We start from the raw sequence: 20146 nt of genomic DNA, 5'->3' as shown, positions 1-20146 counted from the left end.
TTAGAAAGACAGCACTTGTCATCTGTCTCACTTTCCTGAGAGGTGTGTCATATTCCATTTACAGAGTACAGCTCTGTGGTCATGTTTCAGACGTTCTTGTAGTCTGAGGTTGCTGCAAAGAAAACCATTAACATGAACTGCTGAAACCTAAAGCTAAAAAAAATGACAAACCTGAGTCATCTTGAATTATTCCACCTGTATAACATTAATGAGCAATAACAAGATATTTCTGAGGATGGGATCATGTGTTTAGATTTTTCATTTTCCACAGAGATAAAAGCTTTGTATTCCCATGACAGCTCTGGCAGTGCCATTGGAAATGCATGTGCTCTGTTGGGGTGCAGGTTTGGTTGGCTTCAGCAGTCCATTGAGGAACCACCTTCTGCAATGATTCTCAGCTTGGCTTCTTCCCCTCACCATAATGAAAGGATAATGAAATTTAACATCTGTCAACAGCATGGAAACAATTCACCTCTCTTGCAGTGCCATTCTACAACAGCTTTCATCATGCTGGCAGCTGACATTGTTTCATCTTTGTTCCTATCCCTGGTCGCATATTTCCATTCTCTTTCTTGTACCAGTGCTGATGTGGCTTCTCAGGAAGCTGTTCTGGTTGAAAACTAGCCCTACAGAAAGAAGTGATTAACTTTTAACTTGATCTACTGTCTTGGTTAGCTCATCACATGGCTGTGTCTGAAGAGCGTGGAAGTGCAACAGTGCAGTCTTAGGCTGCCTTGAGCTACCAGAAATATTGCAAATCAAATCAAAACAGAGAATCAACTCCCAAACCCCAAGCATCTTCTAACTGGCAGAAATCCAAGCAGAACCAAACAAATTAACTCAGCTGACTGGTATCACAGTGAGTCCGTGAAAGTGACATAGAGGGTTTGACCCACAGGCTGGTATGGTAAGTACAATTTCTGTACCCTGGAGTGATCACAGAATCACAAAATCACAGAATATGCTGAGTTGGAAGGAACCCGTAAGGATCATGGAGTCCAACTCTTAGCCCTGCACAGGACCATCCCCAAGAGTCACAGCATGTGCCTGAGAATATTGTTCAAACACTTCTTGAACTCTGTCAGGCTTGGTGCTCTGTGACCACTCCCCTGGGGAGCCTGGTCCAGCTCCCAGCCACCCTCTAGATGAAGAACCTTTTTCTAATATCCAACCTAAACCTCCCCTGATACAACTTCTGGCCATTCCCTTATATCCTCTCACTGGTCACCACAGAGAAGAGATCAGTGCCTGCCCCTCCTCCTCACAAGGAAGTTGTAGACTGAAATGAGGTCACCCCTCAGTGTCCTCCAGGCTGAACAGACCAAGTGACCTCAGCTGTTCCTCATACGGCTTCCCCTCAAGGCCCTTGACCATCTTTATTTCCCTCCTTTGGACACTCTTTATGGCTGAATACCTTTCTTATGTTGTGACTCCCAAAACAATATTCAAGGTGAGGCGCCCCAGTGCAGAGCAGAGCGGGACAATCCCCTCCCTCGACCAGCTGGTGATTGCCCCCAGGACACAGTTGGCCCTCCTGGCTGCCAGAGCACTGCTGACTCATATTCAACTTGCCATCTACCAGGATCCCCAGGTCCCTTTCCATGGCACTGCTTTCCAGCATCTCATTCCCCAGCCTGTACAAACATCCAGGGTTGCCCCATCCCAGGTGCAGAATCCGGCATTTCCCCTTATTGAACTTCATATGGTTGGTGATTGCCCAGTCCTCTGATTTGTCGAGATGTCTCTGCAGGGCCTCCCTGCCTTCAAGGAGGCAACAGCTCTTCCCAGCTTTATGTCACCTGCAAACTTAGTTAGTATCCCCTCCAGTCCTGTGTCAAAGTCATGTTGAAGAGAACAGGGCCCTGTGGAACCCCACTAGTGACAGGTCACCAGTCTGATGTTTCCCCATTCGCTATGACCCTCTGTGCTTGACCCATGAGCCAATTGCTCACCCACTACATGATGTGTTTATCCAGCTGTGTGCTGGGCATTTTGTCCAGAAGAATCTTATGAGAGACAGTATCGAAAGCTTTATTGAAATTCAAAAGGATTACATCAACTGGTGATGCAGAGAGCAGACCTGACAGCTCAGCAAGGTTTGTGGTATTGGACATTGTTCTTCTCCAGTGTTTCTTTCTTCCTGAAAGTATTGTAGAACACACTCAGCCCAGTACTACTCACTTCATCTGTCAATAAATGTTGGTTTGCGGGATTTGGGGAATCTCCAGCAGCCTACGACTTCAGCAGAAATTAGGAATTACCAGCATATCTGGGATGTATTGAGTGACAAAAAGGATGATTTGGTCTCAGTCTGCAAGAGCAGACCAGATTTGCCATAGCTGTGCATCAAGGAATAAATTATATCTCTGATCTTAGCAAAACTCTTGAATCTCAAATGGGACAGTGATCTCAAAGCAGAGTATAGACTTTTGCTGTTATTAGACTCCTGCTTATTATTCATCAGAGGTAAATTTGGCTTGGGAAGGTCCACACATTCATGTCTGAGGCTAAACTGTCCCTCTTGCATTTTCTTTAATAAAAATGATGTTAAGGTCTCTCTCTCTTGCTCAATACATTATTCTGGGGAACTTTCAGCTCCTGGTCCTCTCTGTCAGGATTTGTACTGATACATGATAGGTCACATTGTCCAGAGAAAAACAAAAACCAAACAAAACAAACCAAAACAAACAAAAAGTACCAAACAAACAAACAAACAAAACCAACAAAAAAACTCCCACCACAACAGAAGGATGCAGCTTTCCTAAAATAAACCTCCCACCTTTCTGAATAGGACTTATTCCTGCAAGTATGTTCAAAGGGTTCATATGGAAGCTCAACTTGACCCTGAATCAAGTCAGCAGAGTCTAGGCCTATGCTGTGAATAGATTCCATCTGCACCCAGGGAGAGAGAAAGGTGGTTCAAGACAGCTGGTAAATCAGACTCTGACTGGGCTGAATTTTCTTTTGGAAATGCTGGTCTCTTTCCTCTGAGTATACAGGAAGTCAAAGATGAGCTGGCTTTAAAGCAGATATTTAATTTAAATGCTGGAAAATACACTGCACCTAACTCAAAAGACTGGATTCTGTAAGGCTGGTACTGTAACCCACGTATGAAACTGTGCTCACCCTGCCTATGGAAACAGCCCAAAAGGCAGAAACTGTTCAGTTCTCATCAGAAACTGGGGATAAGAATATACTTCCCTGCTTTACTCTGAAGATAAGACCATCTTGCTTTGAAAAATGCAATGTATAGTTACAGAGGACATAACTATGTGGAGGCCTGTATGGTGTATAGAAATATTACATGGTAATATATGTGCACTTAGCAGAGTCTTCACTCAGTGGAAAAACAGTGTGATTTCAGGTACAATAGCAAACACAAGTTCCTTTTCAGATACACTTTTCAAATATTTTATAGTGAATTTAGTTCTTCTTTTATGGTAGTATTTACAATTGCTTTGGTCAATGGCAGACTGTAAAACAAGAAGAAAATTTCATTTTCACACAAACAGGCATTTGAAAATGAACGCAGCAGATGTTAAAAGAGCAGTTTTAAAGAAGTCTTTTCTAACAACTAGTCAGGATGGAGTTGATTTTTTTTCAAAACCTTTTCACCATAACTTTTAAACACCCACTTGCCTAGAAAACAAGGCTAAAGACAATTGTGCTGAGCAGTAAATAAAGAAACTCTCACTCAGAGGTGCTGCAAACTTTCTGTCACGTGGAGACACGAACGTGGAAGCATCCCTGTTTGACACTCTTGAGGGACTCCAGTCTGGCAAAAGCTGCTGTGAGATTTCATAACTTAAGTTCACTGCTTACATTTTGAGGAGAGATATTTATATTTATTATACAGGAGTGCCAGTTAAAGCCAAGAGTGAAACACATGGACTCAATAAAGGCCCAGTACGTGACCTTTGCTGTTTGCCAGGCTTTTAACTTGTGTAAGTAATTGATTACACTTTCATGAGATCATAATCAGAAGGTTGTTCTTTGGTAATGGTGTGCTAGAGGAGCTTTATCCTCAACTTCAAAGCCATCCTGTGAGGCTTAAGAACAAAGGGTTGGAAGTTTGAAGCATGGCCAAAATGAATCTATGTGCATTATCCATGTTTACCACTATTCAAGAAGTGGATTAGCGTATTCTTCATCTGTGAGCTTTTCCTTGTCACATCAGATGAGCCACCATCTCTAAGGTTTACATTTGTGCTTTTAAAAACTATTCTGCTTAATTAAATGTAGTGTCTGTTCAGATCTCCGTCATAACTAATCTACATGGTTGTTAGTGCAATCATTTCCCTAATTGTAAAGGTTTTATTGAATTATTTGAGATTCTCTGAAAAGAATTTTCAGGGTAATTATTAATATAAGTAAATCTATCCAAAGCTGGAAACTGCAAACAGTCTGTAATCTATGTAAAGATGAACTCCCAGGATCAGCCAGACAAGCTTTTTACTTACTTTTCAAGCTGTGGGGGGGGAGAAAATAACCTTGCAGTTTTTTCTTAATGTAGATAGAGCCACACAGATGTGTTTCAGGTGGCAAGTAGTAGATCTGTAGAGACTTATTTTGTTAGGAACTAACTTGATGAGACAGTGTTTTAATTTTTTTCTCTAAGAGCAGTAATAATTTTCCCCTTTTTATTAGCTTTGGGAGATTTTGAACATGAAATCTCCACTGGAGAGAGCACTGATATTTTGCTGGGTGACCAAAGAATGAATTGGCCCTTGCTGTCCTGGGACAAGAATTAACTTTCAGGAAAAATAGCTTTTACAAATTCTCAGGATACCAGAACAATAAGTTTTGTTAAATATTTCAAGGTACTAAGGTTTGTGTATCTTTTACTTACTTAAATCTGAACTCTTAATGCTCTTTCTCTTTTGGTGTACTGTTTATTTCTCTCCCCTTCCCCAAAGCAGAGTATTTAATATTCATCTGTAAAATATGTGAGAAACATTTTAAGGAAACTTGTGCACCAGGCCTGGTTCGTGCTGAGAAATATCATTCCTTGCTAGAGATTTTCAAGGTGTAATTAACTGTGCATATTTATCAAAACTTGAATGATTTTGTCACCTTTTAGCTTAATTTTTTCAAAGTAACTCAGTGAAGCTATGATAAAATACATTACAGAAAATCTTTTAAAAAAAGAAGTCTAAGTGTGCAGAGTTGTGCTCTTTTTGCAAGGTAGATGAGCAAGAAACTCCCAGACTCTTCTCAACAAGAAGCTGTAAATTTGTTGTGACTGTTTTTTAAGAAATCCTGCATGCCACATGCCTTTGTATCAGTGTGTTTTTACTTAGCATGGATCTGTTTGCCTATATCCTGCTTTCCAAGGCTTTAGCCTTGTGTAATGGCCCCACTGTCCCCACTGCAGATACCTACTGCATCAAGGGCTTGCCTCTGATCTAAACCAAAACCATATTTCCATTAGCAGGCTAATGGTGGACAGGAATGTGCAATAGGCTTTTATTTGTCCCTCTGTCTCAGGTAGCCTGCTTTTTCTGCATATGATGATGACTTTCAGAGTTAATGCTCTGCTGGTATACTTCGATTTTTTTTTTCACCTCTCTCTCTCTCTCAAATCCCACTCTTTCTGCCAAGCCCTTCAGCTTCCAATCTCAGATTGGCTTTAATGGCCTCTTCAAATGCTAAAGGGTTTCCAGAGCTCAGGGTCTGGTGAGAGAAAATATCAGCTCAAAGTGACTAAGTAGCTGCCCCGTTTCCCATGTCTCCCAAGGAGCAGACAGTTGCCAAAAACTATGCTAAATATAATCTAAATCTAATATTTTGTGACCTCGCCAAGCTCCTTGACAGTGACTTTTTCATGTTACTTATCTTTACTGAAATTCCTTTTGCACTACTTGGAGCAAAAGCTAATGTATTCTGCAAGGAGTTCTGCCTCTCTCTCCAAAAGCTAATGTATTCTGCAAGGAGTTCTGCCTATCTCTCCACTGCAAAGCATTCTTGGAAGCCTGTAGTGTCACCTTTCAAAATCTGAGGCTTCTTTTGATAGCAAACAAGAAATTTCTCTTTTCCAACTGTTTTCCAGCTTTTGGAGGATCTGATCTGCCATCCACAGTTGCATGCCATAAGAAACATTAAGCACCAGTTAGCCATCTTCCATTGACAAAATCTGAGAGTTTTTGTACCATTCTTCTAAAACCATTAAAACCACAAGTGGTTATTGTTGAAAGTTTCATGCAAGGATTCACTCCATTGTTAAAAAAGTCTTCCTTCTCACACATGGATTTTCTTCAGTCTGCCATGGTTTTCTTAATGTGAAGAAAGCAAGCATAGAACAAGCTCTGCAGATTCGCGAGCATTTCACCACAGCATTGCCTAGTTACCACTATCACTCTGAGATTGCCCATTTCACTGAGTTCTAATTTGTGTCCTCCTTTTTTTTAGAAACACCGAACTTCCTTTTCTGTGTATCTCTGCAGTTCCTAATCCTGCTGTTTGGTTCATTCCCATACCCTTAGCAGCCAGTAATGGAAAACAGGTTATCCTGTCTTCTGTGTAAACTGGTTTTCTCAGAACATGTTTCTGTATCACTTCATATTGTTAAGTATGCCTCCCATTTTGGGTCTGCCTTGTGAGGCTTGACAGCAAGTCTCTGGGTGTCACACTGAAGTGCAAAAATGGTATACCCACTCTGTGACAGGACCAATTAACAAGTAGGCCAAAGCTGCTGTCCCTAGCAGAAAAAGAGGCAGTCTGTAGGCAGACAGTGTATGATCTGCTTGTCTAAGGGGCACCATTATGTTGCTCGTTACAGCAGTGTCTAGACTGCATCACAGTAACAAACTGTTCATATATATATACATAACTCATACTGTGGCCAGACTCCTTCAATAGCCCGGTATGCACAATATGGATACTCTTTGTTGGAATTCGTCTCACTTTGCTTCATGTTTCATCTTGGAACGTAGACAGACCAACTCCTCTGACCTAATGTGGTTAGTATCTTGGAGAAGCAATGGTCCATGCTGTAAACACCTAACGAACACATACATTGTCTCACTTTATGATTTTATTTATGGCATATGCAGCCATGAGCATCTGCTATGGATAATGCATGGTAGAATCTTCTAGTGTGTGTGTAGCCAGAAATATTCATGGATCTGGGATAAAAAGGAACATTTTTGATGTGTTTCTTTCTTTAAATGAAAAAAATTGGCATTAGAGTATATTTGTAATTTAATTGATAACAGAACAGAACATTCAGCACTGATCTCTTTAAAATGATGAGAAGAAAATATACTTAATTTCTTACATCTACTTCTAAAGCTAACATACATTGACTTCATAATTAGAAAGGATATAGCTTTCATTAGATTATTGAGCTGTGACATACAACAGTTGAAGCTACCTACCTTGCTTCAGGTACTAGCGTTACTTCTCATCTTTCGTGTAAAATGAAGAAAACATAAAGCACAGTATTGTGAATTCTTTGATAATACATGAAACAAAAACGAGTCAGATACAACATGGCATCTGACTGATAAGAGAACTTCAGCACAGTGGATCTTGTACCAAGGAGTGGAGTTCTGTAGGAATTTTAACTGTATATCATTTAAAATGAAACTGCCGACAGATGTTTGCTACAATACTTGTTAAATGGCTTTGTTATTTTTATAACCTTTTAAATTCCTCTGATTTATAGAAACAGCCATTTAAAGTCCGTAAAAGTAAATCCCGACCATGGAATTATTTGCCTAGAGTGAAATTTCCTCCCTTTGCTGAGGGCTTTACCCATATGGAGAACTGTTAAAGGGCAGCTGCACAGGGCTACCTGCTGCCTGAAAGCACCAAGTCCCCAGACCGTTCACACAAGGTCTGCAGGGGCCCTTGCTTCAGTTTCTGAGGGTCTCAAACAAAGATTTTACACAGAAGTAAAGCATATTCTTCCTCGGGTGCTTCATGAAGTCAAGCCAAAAGTCCTCTGTGCATGCAGAGTGTGCGATTGTCAAACATCAATAATTTAATGAAAACTCCATTTCCTCCACCACCTGTGACAACAGCGTTCCTCTAAGATTTAGCTTCACTACCAAATTTTCACCCTCACATACCAGAGAGTTCACAGGCTGGCTTAAAAAAAACCAAAAAACACAAAAAACATGAGAATATCTTTATAATGAAAAAGAGATTACAGATTATGGACTTTTCCCCTTTATCTCTCAACAATATCCAAGGCAGTTTGATTCTCACTACTAGGTCACTCACAATGGCCACTTACAGCATAAATTATGGTAGTCACTAGACAATATTTTAATTGCACAGACCTATATCTTCAATTAACCATTATGACTAAATTTCATGGTAGGCTGAAGCACGGTAAATATTTGCTGAGAGCATGTTGTTTGCTTTTCAGTCATGATGATTAATGCAAGTTAATTGGCAATCAACTCCAATTACAGCAGGACTGTATTGGAGACTGGATGTAGAGATTGTGTCAAGACAGATTTTTTCCAATTAGATAGGATTTATGACAGTCAAATCTTGTTTCAGATTCACAGGTTTGAGGAGTTAAACTACTCTACTTTTGCTACTCTGCAGCCTCTCTAGACTATGATTTTTGTGCATAACTTTTATGTCAAAATTTAACCAACTCAGTCCAGCACAAGATTTGCAAACGTACTCTGCAGCACATGGCTCCATAACTTTGCAGCTGGATCTCCCTGAGGTGTTTCAGGTATTCTTAGATACTATAATTTCAAGAAGTTCGGTTTTCATCGACTCAGCAGATGTACAGACCTTTGTACAGAAATGGTGAGAGCAGATATCTCTCCCCAATGTGGCTTTCCTCCTGAGCAGCCTCTTGCTTGTACAATGCCTCTTCCCATCTTTTTGACATGTGATCAGAATGTACTCTTGCCTCAGGCACTAATCGCTGCTACACCTCTGCTCTGGTTAGAGGAACTACTTCCTTGAAAGGCAGTGAATATTGTGGCTCATGCAACAATCGGCCCCCTTTTCCACAGGGGACTTTCTTTTTGTCTTTATCCTGAGGCATCGTTTTGGCTCTGGAAAATGAAATTCCAGTCCTTTTCCTACTAATCGGGGCTCTGGCTCACAAGCTGACCTGCTACAACAGTGCAGCTACAATGGAAATATGGGAGTGGAGCTATTTGGTCTAGTTACCAGTTGTTGTTTACTAGAATAGTAAGAACATGATGTTTTAATATCCCAGGTCATAACTCATTATGACCTGGTTTAGATATAACCAAACATCAAAGCTAAACAATGAGAAACAGACAGTGCAGCATTGACTCACTCACTGCACTATTCTATAGATGTGTGGAGACATATAATTATTTTTCCGAACCAAAGTTTTATGTGAAAACAAAAATGTTCCCAATCTGAATTTATGGCTTGTTTTCATATTTTGGCATGGTATATTGTATTGGAAAAAAAAATCTTTAATTAAAAGCAGCCTTTTGAACATTACCCCAGACTTCATTTTTCATCTCTGTTTTTACTGCTTCTCTCCATGTCCCCTCTCCCTCTCACATTTACTCCATGTGTTTAACTCACCCTTAAAACCTCTCATTGCTTCCTTCCCTACTGTTTTGCAAGTCCTTGTCTAACATCTCTGTGCCTACACAACACCCTCCGAAGACTGTCCATGTACAATTGTAGCCCCTCATGCTTTTTGGGATCACCTTACAACATGTTCCCACAGAGTGAGTGGATATGCTGCCATGGCTGATCAGGAATTTCGTAACAACCTTTCTACTCAGGTCATGAGGGCTTTGCCGGTGTCATCAGGAGCTAAAGGGAGATGGTCTTTCACACCTTGCCAGGGCTTTTGCTCAAGTTAGCAGAGCACAGAATCACAGAAGGCTGAGGCTGATCTGAGACTAGACAGTCTGACTTCAAGATGATCCAGTTCACTCTACTCAAGCAGGGTCTCCTACAGCCACTTGACCAGGACTGTTTTGAGTTGGATTTTGATATCTTCACAGATGGAGGTGCCAAGACCACTTTGGACAACCTGTACCAGTGCTCGGTCACCCACACAGTAAAAAGGTGTTTTCTCATGTTCCGATCAAGTTTTCTGTATTGTGTCCACTGCCTCCTGTCCTGGCACTGGGCACTACTGAGCAGAGTCTGGCTCCATTTTCTTTACAACCCCCATCAGCTGTTTATACACATGGGTTAGATCCTCCCTCAGCCTTTATCCAGGTTGAATGGTCCCAGCTATCTCAGCCTCTCCCCGTACCTCACATATTCCAGACCCTTGATCATCTTTGTGGCCATTCACTGGTCTCACTCCACTAAGTCCATGTCTTCCTTGTGCAAGGGAGCCAGGTCATTACAGGAGAAAAAGACAGTCTTCTGATTAAGGACATTGACAGACATCTTGTAGACATAAGTTAGCTACCATTTATCAGGCCAAATTTCTCATAAAATTTTTGATTTAATCTCTCTTTATTACACAATTTTATCTAAAAAGTAGGCAGAACAATACCTTCTACTCTCAGTGACTTGCTGGATGTAAACACATTTTTGCTAGTGCCCATGGTAAGACCTCAAGGACTTTTCTGAGAACAGCAGGTAGAATTACCTGTAATTCCTTTAATGCTTCTTGGTAAGTGAGAAGCCACACTTTAGCGTAAAAGGTTCATTTCCACTTGCTCTGCACACCAGCAGTTGTGCCACTGACAATAACGTAAACCTCCAGTGACTTGCTAAGGTGCATACATCTTAGGTGTACATGGTCTGTGCAGTGACTCTGCAGACACATGTCATCACTTTGCATTGAATAGCAAGAGAGGCCAGAGTGCCATGGAAGAAAGTACGAAAACCTACACTCTGTGCCACAATGCAGGTGCTTATGAGGAGTAGGATGAAGGTAGTGGAAAGTAGGTTTTAAATCATGCCAACACCTTTTGGGAATTGCCAAAACAAATCATTTATGTTGCAGTTAATAATGACTGACATGAAGCCAACTTGGTAGGAGAGCTCTCAGCTCCACCCTTGGAACAATTTAACGAACTGAAATTGAACAGGGCAGTGTCAGAGCTGTAAGCAAGATATGTGTCCTAGCATGGCACTCCAGCGATGTGGCGACTCATTGCCTGGCACCGTTTGCCCACGGCAATGTGCTGTGCTGTGCAGATCAACCAAAAGCAAGCTTGGATAATCTCATGCCGCAGTTGCATCATGCATGTGGGCATGCCCTTTAAGCTGCACTCTTGGCACAGGCAGATCATCCAGGCTCACCATCAGTTCCAGGAGGATTCTGCACGAAAAGCAGCCTTAAGAATTAGCCTAATGTTCATATATTTTTGTTGTCTGCCAGATAAATACTGCAGATTGTAAAAAAAAATCTTCTCAAAGTAACAGTTGTCCACCAAATAGAGGCCACTCTCCTTGCTGATATACTGCATCCTGATTACTGTGCAGTCACTTGTAATCTCTGAAATAAGAGGAAATTACCTGAAAATTATGCTTAGATGAAGAAGCACTCAGGGAAATTATAGAAACAAATAGAAATTATAGAATAGCATAATGAAAAGTTTAGTATTTTTCTGCTCTAGTTTATATGCTAAATAGTTTGCTTCTGTGAATGCAATTAAAATAAATATAGATTTTTCATTTATTTTGTCATAGGCTGAGTACTACTACGAGTTCCTGTCTTTGCACTCTTTGGATAAAGGCATAATGGCTGATCCAACTATAAATATACCCCTGCTTGGAACAGTTCCTCATAAAGCATCAGGTTTGTGCTGTTGATATTATAAATTGTGTTCCTGTAAAAAATATTCCACAGCCAGTGAAGTATAAATATTTTATTATTAATTATGATTTTTTTTTAATTAATTGTGGTTCTGAAGTTTACTTCTATGCTGCTTGGCACTGAACAGTTTGTAAGTACCTTGCCTGAGTACAGCAGCATATTTTGTCTGAGCCAACTCACATAAAGCTTTTATGTGTAGATAAATCAGCAGAAACTTGTGCCTGAGTTGTACATTCTTGGTCCTTCACTGGAACTTATATCTCCACAGCAGAGGCTGAGCCCAAGCCAGTGTGAGTGCTCCAAAAGCACCATAGAGCATAGTGAGCTGATTGGAGTAAAAAGCTTTCCATGAGAGATTAGTGAATCCACTTTGCTCTGGATGGATAACAGTTTATGTGATCTGTTTCAGGGCTCATGCATGGTAGGCTCTGGTAGAAAGGCAGAAATGTACATCTGGATGACAGTACTGTTTTGGTGACCATGGTTTCATGATTTGCCTTAGCCATCCTAAGGCCATGTGGGATAAAATGGGAAAGAAATGAGAAGCAAAACAGGAGGACCAGGCTGCTAATGGAGCACTGATACGAGCTTTCAGCTTCGACCAAGTCTTTCTTCCTCTTCTCTTTTTGAATGGATACATTCTGAAACTTTGTGTTTAATATTCTCCATTTTTGGCTTGCAGTAGATTAGCATTGAAGTAATGCTTCAGTACATCTTTTCGCTGTGACACCTGGAATTTAATGTTAATGATTGGTCTCACCATTCAGTGTGGATTGAGTGCGTGATATTGAAAATAGATTTGGGTGAGAGGTGCTATGATGTTTGTACCACAACTGCTGCAATTAAATTGGTTGCAAGCCTGATAAATGTCAAGTAAAGACATTTAAAAGCAACTCAAAAGCCATGAAAATCAAGTTCTTGTTAAGCATTATTTCCATCTCCATATAAAGCAGGTGAGATATGTGGGAAGCTCTGCACTCAGCATTCTCTAATATAACCTAGCTTCTCCTTTAATTTTAGCTATCTAGAAAGGCTAGACCAAAATTGCCACTTTCTGACTGTTTAGGAAAGCATGATCTACAAGTGCAGGGAGGCCAGAGATGAGATCTCATAGTTGCAGCAGAAGGTCTGTTAGTCATCATGATAGGAGGTCTGATTAAAGCCAAAAAGGACTTACCCAGTTGGCACCACTGATACCCAGTGTACGGGCATGTCTGTGGTGTTCCCCTACATGGATCATGTGCAGTGCACCACTGTGCTTATGTATATGAGTTGTATTTAAGTCCTGTTTGGCGTTTTAGCGCCTCCAGTGTTTAATAGCAATTGATAATAAGTACATGTGTGGTATTTGAAGCATTTACACCGTTAAATGGTGAGACACTAGTATGATGGTGGGTTTTTTACACTGCTTGCTAGCTGGCCAAAATTAACTAAGTAGTCCTAAATAAATACATACTATAAAAGTAGTGAATATTTGCTACTTTGTAGTTATTGCTATAATTTATATGTTCGCAAAACAGTTGTGACAAATCTAGTCTGGTTTGCCTGGATCTATTGCATTACCAAATCATTTTTCTACACAGGCACATCAGAATAAATTCAATCACCAGCTTGTATTTAGTAACAAATCAACAGTTGTTATCTCTTGAAGAAGTGTTTTAGCCCAAAGACAATTAATTGTCCTTTTAGACAATTAAGGAGAAATAAAAGAGGAAAGAGCTATAATAAGCTATAATAAACAAGAGACTGGAAAACAAGAATGAGGATTAACAGATACCTTACTCAGAGGTAGCTGAACCCAGTGTTCTTGTCAAAATCAGTGGACTTCTAAAACTTCTTTGAGGATATTTGCCTACTGCCAAATAAGGCATATGGATGGATTTAGTGCTGTAGGGCCTGTCTAGCCTGTATTATATCTTATGGCCAATGGTGGCCATAAGAAGACCTGTGAAAGAGCAAAAGAAGGACATGCATATGTGATACTTTAGTTTACTGTCTCAGCTCTGACTAGCTTCAGCTCAGAGGATTTCCTGAGTCTTAAGTGATTTGTCCTTTTTATAAGCCCACACAGGTTACAGATCTTTCTTTCCAGTACTTTTCTAGGCTCTCCTTGAGTCCATATCATCTTCTGTTACCTCAAATAACCCTAGCAAGGAGTTCACTGCCTCCCATTGCATGAAGATCCCCCTTCTGTTGTTTCAAGTCTGGCTGCAGCAGTTTCATCTGATGGACACTAGTCCTTGCACTGGTAGAGACAGTAGTCAATCCATACTGTTGGTCCTATTCATGACAGTCATGATTTTGTATATATCTATTATGTGTCCTCTAATTTTTCTCTTTGCCAGACTGAAGAGTCAATTGTTTCTCATTGGATGCAGCCTTGTCCTTCTCTCAGCTTTCTCTAATTCAGCATATCCTTAAAGAGATGAGGTACCAAATTGTCCTCATACTTAAATTAGATTTAAATCACCTAGGTTCCTTAGATTCATTTGAAATCTCATTCCCAAATCCCAGGGTTGCTACCTGATTCAGTGCTCACAACCATGAGTATTGTTACACCTAGATACGTGGTAAGATGTTAAGAAGGCTGTAGAAGATGCTTTTCACTGGAAGCTTAAAGAGCTGAGACTAATCAGCTTGTCCAAAAGAAGATGTTTGAGAGGAGTGTGGGTGCCTGCCCAATGAGAAGCAGCTGGCTGCTCCTTTCACAGGGAAGCCCTGTGAGAATTGAATGGTTCAATCTGAGGTCAGCAAGTTCAAAACAAAGTGAGGTGTTGTTGTGGCAGTGATTAACATCTTGAACACCACACTCAGGAAAGTAAAACCAGCTATTAATCTGTGCCCAGAAGTAATGGAGTAGCCTCTGACTGAGAAACAGCTGGCCCCTTAAGTGACCTGGGTTGGCTCCTCCTGTCCCGGTCTGAACCAAGCAGTGCAGTGCCTTGCTGGTGCTGCTGGTGCAGGCTATGGCCAGGCTGCTGGCACAGCAGCCCACTGCTTCCACCCAGCCCACTGGCCAGGCTCAGGAGACTTCCTCTCCCTGCCTGCTGCTGGTGTTGAGACATTAAAATGTAACTGCTGAGCATCCAAAGGTGCTGAAACTCTCTCCAAGCTTGGTGGCAAAAACTGGTGCCTTCTCTGGGTGCAGCAGCTCTGCTTGCTCTGCCGTGCTGATAGAGAGCAATAGTGGGGTTCAGGGCTGTGCACTTCTCCAGACTCCACTCTTCTCCAGACCCTTCATGCCTGCTTCTATTGGGATTGGTCATTCAGAGATGTCCCTTAAGCAGTCCCACCCCTGAGACTGTTAAGTTGTTTTTGGTAGTGGGTTTGGTGTATTCACTAAAGTGGGTAAAGCAATTGCCTGCAAACTTGAAGGGCTGTGCAGACACACAGAGTTGCTCTCAGCCTGTTTCTACTGAAGAAAATTTTGTTTTCTGAACAGAGGGAAAAGGCATGAGCTTCCAGAGAAAAGGGATTAAACCCTCATCCTCCACATTGCAGGAGAGCATTCTAATTACCACCTAATGTTAAATTAGGTATAAGTCACTAGGTTTCCTTAGGTTCCTTTTCAAATTAATTTAGTTTTCATCACTCCTCCTAGAACCATCTGTTCTGCAGCCCTGGGTACAAGCACTCCAGAGGATGCAGAACTATAAATGTGTAGCAGAGGCTGTTCTGTGGCCCAGTGGTGGGAGAAGGGCTAGCAGAGAGAAGTCCAGAGCTGTGATTTCCTCTCCTTGTTTTTAGCCAGTGATGGACAAATGTGAACTGCATCCTGATTATGGGAAGTAGAGACCAGAACTGAGGTTTGTCCTACCCCAGCCCTGCTCAGCACTATGATAGGCCACGAGAGTTCACAGCCATGGTTTTGGGTGCAAGGGACTTCTGCTCTGTGCTTTGGTTTGACTGTAATGCTGTTGTTGCGTGCTTAGCATTGTTCAAACAGGGACTTTATTTCATCCAGGAAGCACCACAGATCTCAGACAGGATCCAGGTGGTTTTTGCTCACAGGAGCATCCTTTACTGCTTTACTGTGTTCAGTCCTAACTGTTCAGACGTATGGTAAGTCCAAGATTCAGATGCTTCCAGGTTTGGCACTGCTGTAATAAGGGATTTCTGACCTGTCCCCTCAGACTTTAGCCCTAAGAGATGCATTCCTGGGTTTTGCCCTAGGCATTTAAACCACAGCCAAATCTCAGGGGAGTTTGGGGCTTTGCTACCTATTCAGTGAAGTCTAGATACAACTACAGTGCCATCATTAAACATCTGCCACATCTTCCTCCCCATTGCAATTCGTTCGACTGAAACACACTGGTTTCCTGCACTTGTGCTGTAAGAAAGTTACTACAGTTTAAGAAGTTTGCTGCATTTAAAATATGTTTAATCCACTATAGGAGTTTCCTTCTTACCAAATGGTTACATGCTTTCTGTAATGGTCTTTGAAAAGGTTAGTGTAAAAGCCATTCGACAATGTAATTGCTTTAGAATGAAAACTGCAAAGGACTTTTCAGTTTGTAGGACTTACCAGAGACAGAATGTGTTTCAGCAATAAATTATTCTGTATTATACCAAGGCAACAAATAACAAAAATTGCCCAGTTATGGCTTGCAAATTTTCTCATAATAAGCAATTTAAAACATATCAAATGTAGGGCTGTTAGCTCAGTATTTGGTTCTGAAAGCTCAGGCCAGTTTCAGAGGCAATGAATAAACAATTTCTAACTTGTAAAACTGCTAGGAAGAGCCAATTTTGAAGAAAAGAGATAAAATTGAAGATTATTTAAGTCACTTGTGACAATCACAGCAGAGAATTCCATAGCTGTGAGGTATCAGGCTTGCTTTGTCATCAAAATACTCCGGATTCACTGGCCTTAATTATTTACTTAGACTCTTTGTATTTCAAAAGTGTTTGATTGCTTTTCCTGGAAAGGCAATGTCCAAATATCACTGCACTTAACTAGTTCTATCAGACTGATGTGTCTATGCCTTCTTTTTAAATATTGCACCCATGATCTTATTTTATCAAGAATACCATTTTTCCTGCACTTAATGGTACTACCTTATTAAGTATTATCGCAATATCCAAACCAGAAAAACTTATCCAAAGTCACTTTTTTCCCAAAATGTATCGGATGTTTTTGCAGAAGTTGTATGAGAGCCTGAAAAATTTAGACTCAGAAGTGATCTGCTCAACTTAGAAAATCAAATGTAGGCTTCTGGCTTGTTTTGGTGTATTTGTAGATAGCTCTGCATAAGTAAATGCCTCGTCTGCAAGCAGAAGTATGTTTGTGTTATGATCTCTGTCTGTGCTGTAAACTGTTGGGTTATATCAGTAAATGAGCACAAGCTCTTTTCCTGTGCTGCTGTACTTCTAGTTCTGGAGCCACCTATGAAGAAGGTGATCTGTGTGTCTCTGTATAACAAGTTTTCGCCAATGGCATTCCTCTGAAGCTTAAATACAATTATAATCTATTTTTTTTAGTATTTCAGTGTATGCTTTTATATGTATATGTGTGTGTATGTTGTTGTTGTTGTTGTTGTTATTGTTATTATTATTATTATTATTACCCTTTTAGTGGTTCAGGTTGGATTTCCTTGCCTTGGAAAACAAGATGGGGTTGCTGCGTTTGAAGTGAACGTGATCGTAATGAATTCAGAAGGCAATATTATTCTCCAGACCCCTCAGAATGCCATCTTCTTTAAAACCTGTCAGCAAGGTAACACTAAAGAGAACATGCTGTTAGACCAGGTCGCCTAACTGTAAGACCTGTAAGACCAGGTCTTATGTTTCATTCAGGATAAGAGCTAGAGAGGATGGAAATAAAGCATTCACAAAAAGTGTAGGAATTGTGGTGAATTCCAGGCTATTCTGTCTCTGTGTGCCTTTGCTGTTTATTTAGTACATGTTTACTAACCCTTTTCTTACTGAACTCCTTTAGCAGACTTACACTAGATTGAAGACATTTCTCCCTCCTCCTGTTCATCACATCAAGGACATTGATAGAGATGTATCATATGAAAAGCCCCTGTTAGCAAATGATTTGAGGTGCTTGGAGGAGAGCTGGTCCTATGAAAGCAGGCTGAGTTTAACATTTCCAGAAATGGCACATAATTTGGAGAACTGAACTTCTAGGAGCTGTAGTGGGGACACTGGTATCCGTTAATGCTGTCAGTGCCTTAGTTCCAACTTGGTGCCCTTAGTTCCTTAAATCTCAGCTTGCACATCCAAACTGAACACAAAAATACTAAATCAAAAAATTTCTGCAAAAGTTGGCTTTACCTTCTTTGTAGCTCAGATGCAACCTCTTGGCTTTGGATACAGGTAAGGTGGTGGAAGTTGGTGTTCAATACTTGCAGTTATCAAGCAGTAAGCACAGAGAGGACACGCTGGAAGAAGAATGTCATGAAGTTATTGCAGTGTTTGCTTGGAAAGGAGAACACTTGTTTAATCAACCCATCTATGAACCATAAACACTATGTAATAAGACTATAATTATCACTTTAAAATGAGGCTGTGGAAATTGAAAAATCAGTGTCTAAGATAAGACAGTTATCCCATATCATGTGCAATTGTGTCAAATTAACCCATGAGAGGGCTGATGTACATAGAACAAGATTGTCATTCTTCTCCGATTAAGTCTTCATTCACAGTCTCACAATTTCTTCTCCTCACTCTTTTCTCTAATTGGCTGTAGCGTGGCTTCAAAGAGCGAGCAGCAGGAACAGGAGCTTTTTATTCTTTGAAACCTCACGACACCTAAAAAGCAAAGCTGCTTGTCTCCTTTGAAGCCTTACAGCTGCCCATTAGCCCATGGAAAGTGGAGGAGGAGGAGAAGTGAGCAGAGAAAAAGAAAGGAAAAGGGAGGCTTAAAGGAAGCAAAATCAGTCAATCATATCTAATGTATGAAGTTGTGTGTCTGTGGTAAATACTACACAAAACTTTTTATTTTTTTTATTATCTTTTTATTTTCAGTTGAGTATCTTTTAATAAACTTTGGAAATAGCATTGGAGGTATTATAATAGGAGCAACAGAGTTACAGGTCTGTATTGTGGAAAACAGTGGCTTAAACAGAAAGGGCTCCAAAATCAGTTTAGTTGTAGCATTTGTCCAAGTTATCGTTTCTCTGTTATTAGTTGTTTTTACTGTTTTTACATGAGTTGTAATATTTAAAACTTAAGCGATATTACATCCTGTGGCCTATTAAGAAACCTGGGGTTGGTTATTGTCCCACTCCTTTGTTCCTGGAGCTAGCTGAGAGACACAAGGATGATTTTCCAAACTCTAGAGGTGTGCAGAGGAAGAGCTTTCTCACCTCATCTTTTCTAGTCCATACTGGGATAACTCCCATTCCTTCCCTATGTCTGGTAAGGTGGATATTGCAATGTTTTGGGACAGATGCTGGCAAGGATAAGAATGTCCTTATGGGTTGATGTTAGAGTAAAGGTCAATTTCCTTCCTCTGAAAGACATCATGTGGTAAGGAGCTCCAATTTCTCCTGCGAGGGCCATGGTCACTGCTTCCAGTTATTCTTGGCCATACAGAAAGGCCTGCACCAGAGGAAGTGAGGGGAGCAAGGGAGCAATTTTGTGGGATAAGGGAGGATTTGTTGTGGCTAAGAGGTGGCCACACAAAAAGTTATGTTTTCCTGTTTTTCTACTTGAAATGGTATGTATTTATGCTTGCATTCTTTGTTATGAATAGCAGCTCTGCATTCAGTTAAAAAAAGAGAAGCATTTCCAGAAAGAGTCATAGAGTACGGTGTTGGAACACAGCTGGACCGAAAAGCCTTTCCTACTATTACTACTGCTGTAAACAACTTTACTTGTAAGGCATATCGTTTTACCTCAGAGTTTTTGAACCTTGTCATTTGGAGTGTCACATGGCAGAGTATAGAGATGAGGAGATCATGCCTACCACTGATCACTAGTAATGTTAAGTTTTTCTAATGTGAGTAGGCAGCCTCTCCTGCCTGCCTTGTTCTCTGTGAGGTATCTGGGAAGGTATTTTTGAGTAATTGCTTTTTCTACCCAGCAGACATGGTTTCATAGAGTTCCATAGGATTTGATTTAGTTTGCGTCTTGCTCAATGGACTCTGGTGTTTTGAGGATAGTGGTGGAACCCAGAGATATTTGTCGTCTTTGAATAATCCTGCCAGTGTTGCCAAATGCTTTTACCGGTATTTGATCAGTAATTGAGACATGAATGAGAGTTGGATGATGATATAGGACCATTGTGCAGGAATGCTTTCATCTTTCTTTCTGGCCTTCTTTCATTTAGCCTTGCAGCTGACTCCTTCATACAAATACCAATTTCATCACTTTGTCACCCCAGTAGTAACAGATGTGGTAATTAATGCAATGCAAGTTGCACTGCAGTCTACTTTAGGCTGCAGAAATTGA

At 40.7% G+C, this 20146-nt stretch overlaps 1 protein-coding gene across 2 annotated transcripts in view; it reads left to right on the top strand.

Annotated features, from left to right (window-relative positions):
- Positions 1-20146, top strand: part of WIF1 (WNT inhibitory factor 1) — a 44346-nt gene that overhangs the window by 11112 nt on the left and 13088 nt on the right. The window contains exons 3-4 of one of the 2 annotated variants that reach the window (XM_032689390.1): positions 11620-11728; positions 17322-17462. In XM_032689390.1, coding sequence (XP_032545281.1) covers positions 11620-11728; positions 17322-17462 — 250 coding nt within the window. The remainder of the gene's footprint in view (positions 1-11619; positions 11729-17321; positions 17463-20146) is intronic. The other variant, XM_032689391.1, reaches the window with a different exon arrangement.

Source organism: Chiroxiphia lanceolata, chromosome 5 (genome assembly GCF_009829145.1).
Source record: "Chiroxiphia lanceolata isolate bChiLan1 chromosome 5, bChiLan1.pri, whole genome shotgun sequence".
In the NCBI taxonomy this organism is placed as follows: domain Eukaryota; kingdom Metazoa; phylum Chordata; class Aves; order Passeriformes; family Pipridae; genus Chiroxiphia; species Chiroxiphia lanceolata.
Note: the sequence above shows the minus strand (reverse complement) of the source record. Positions and strands in the feature narration are given on the sequence as shown.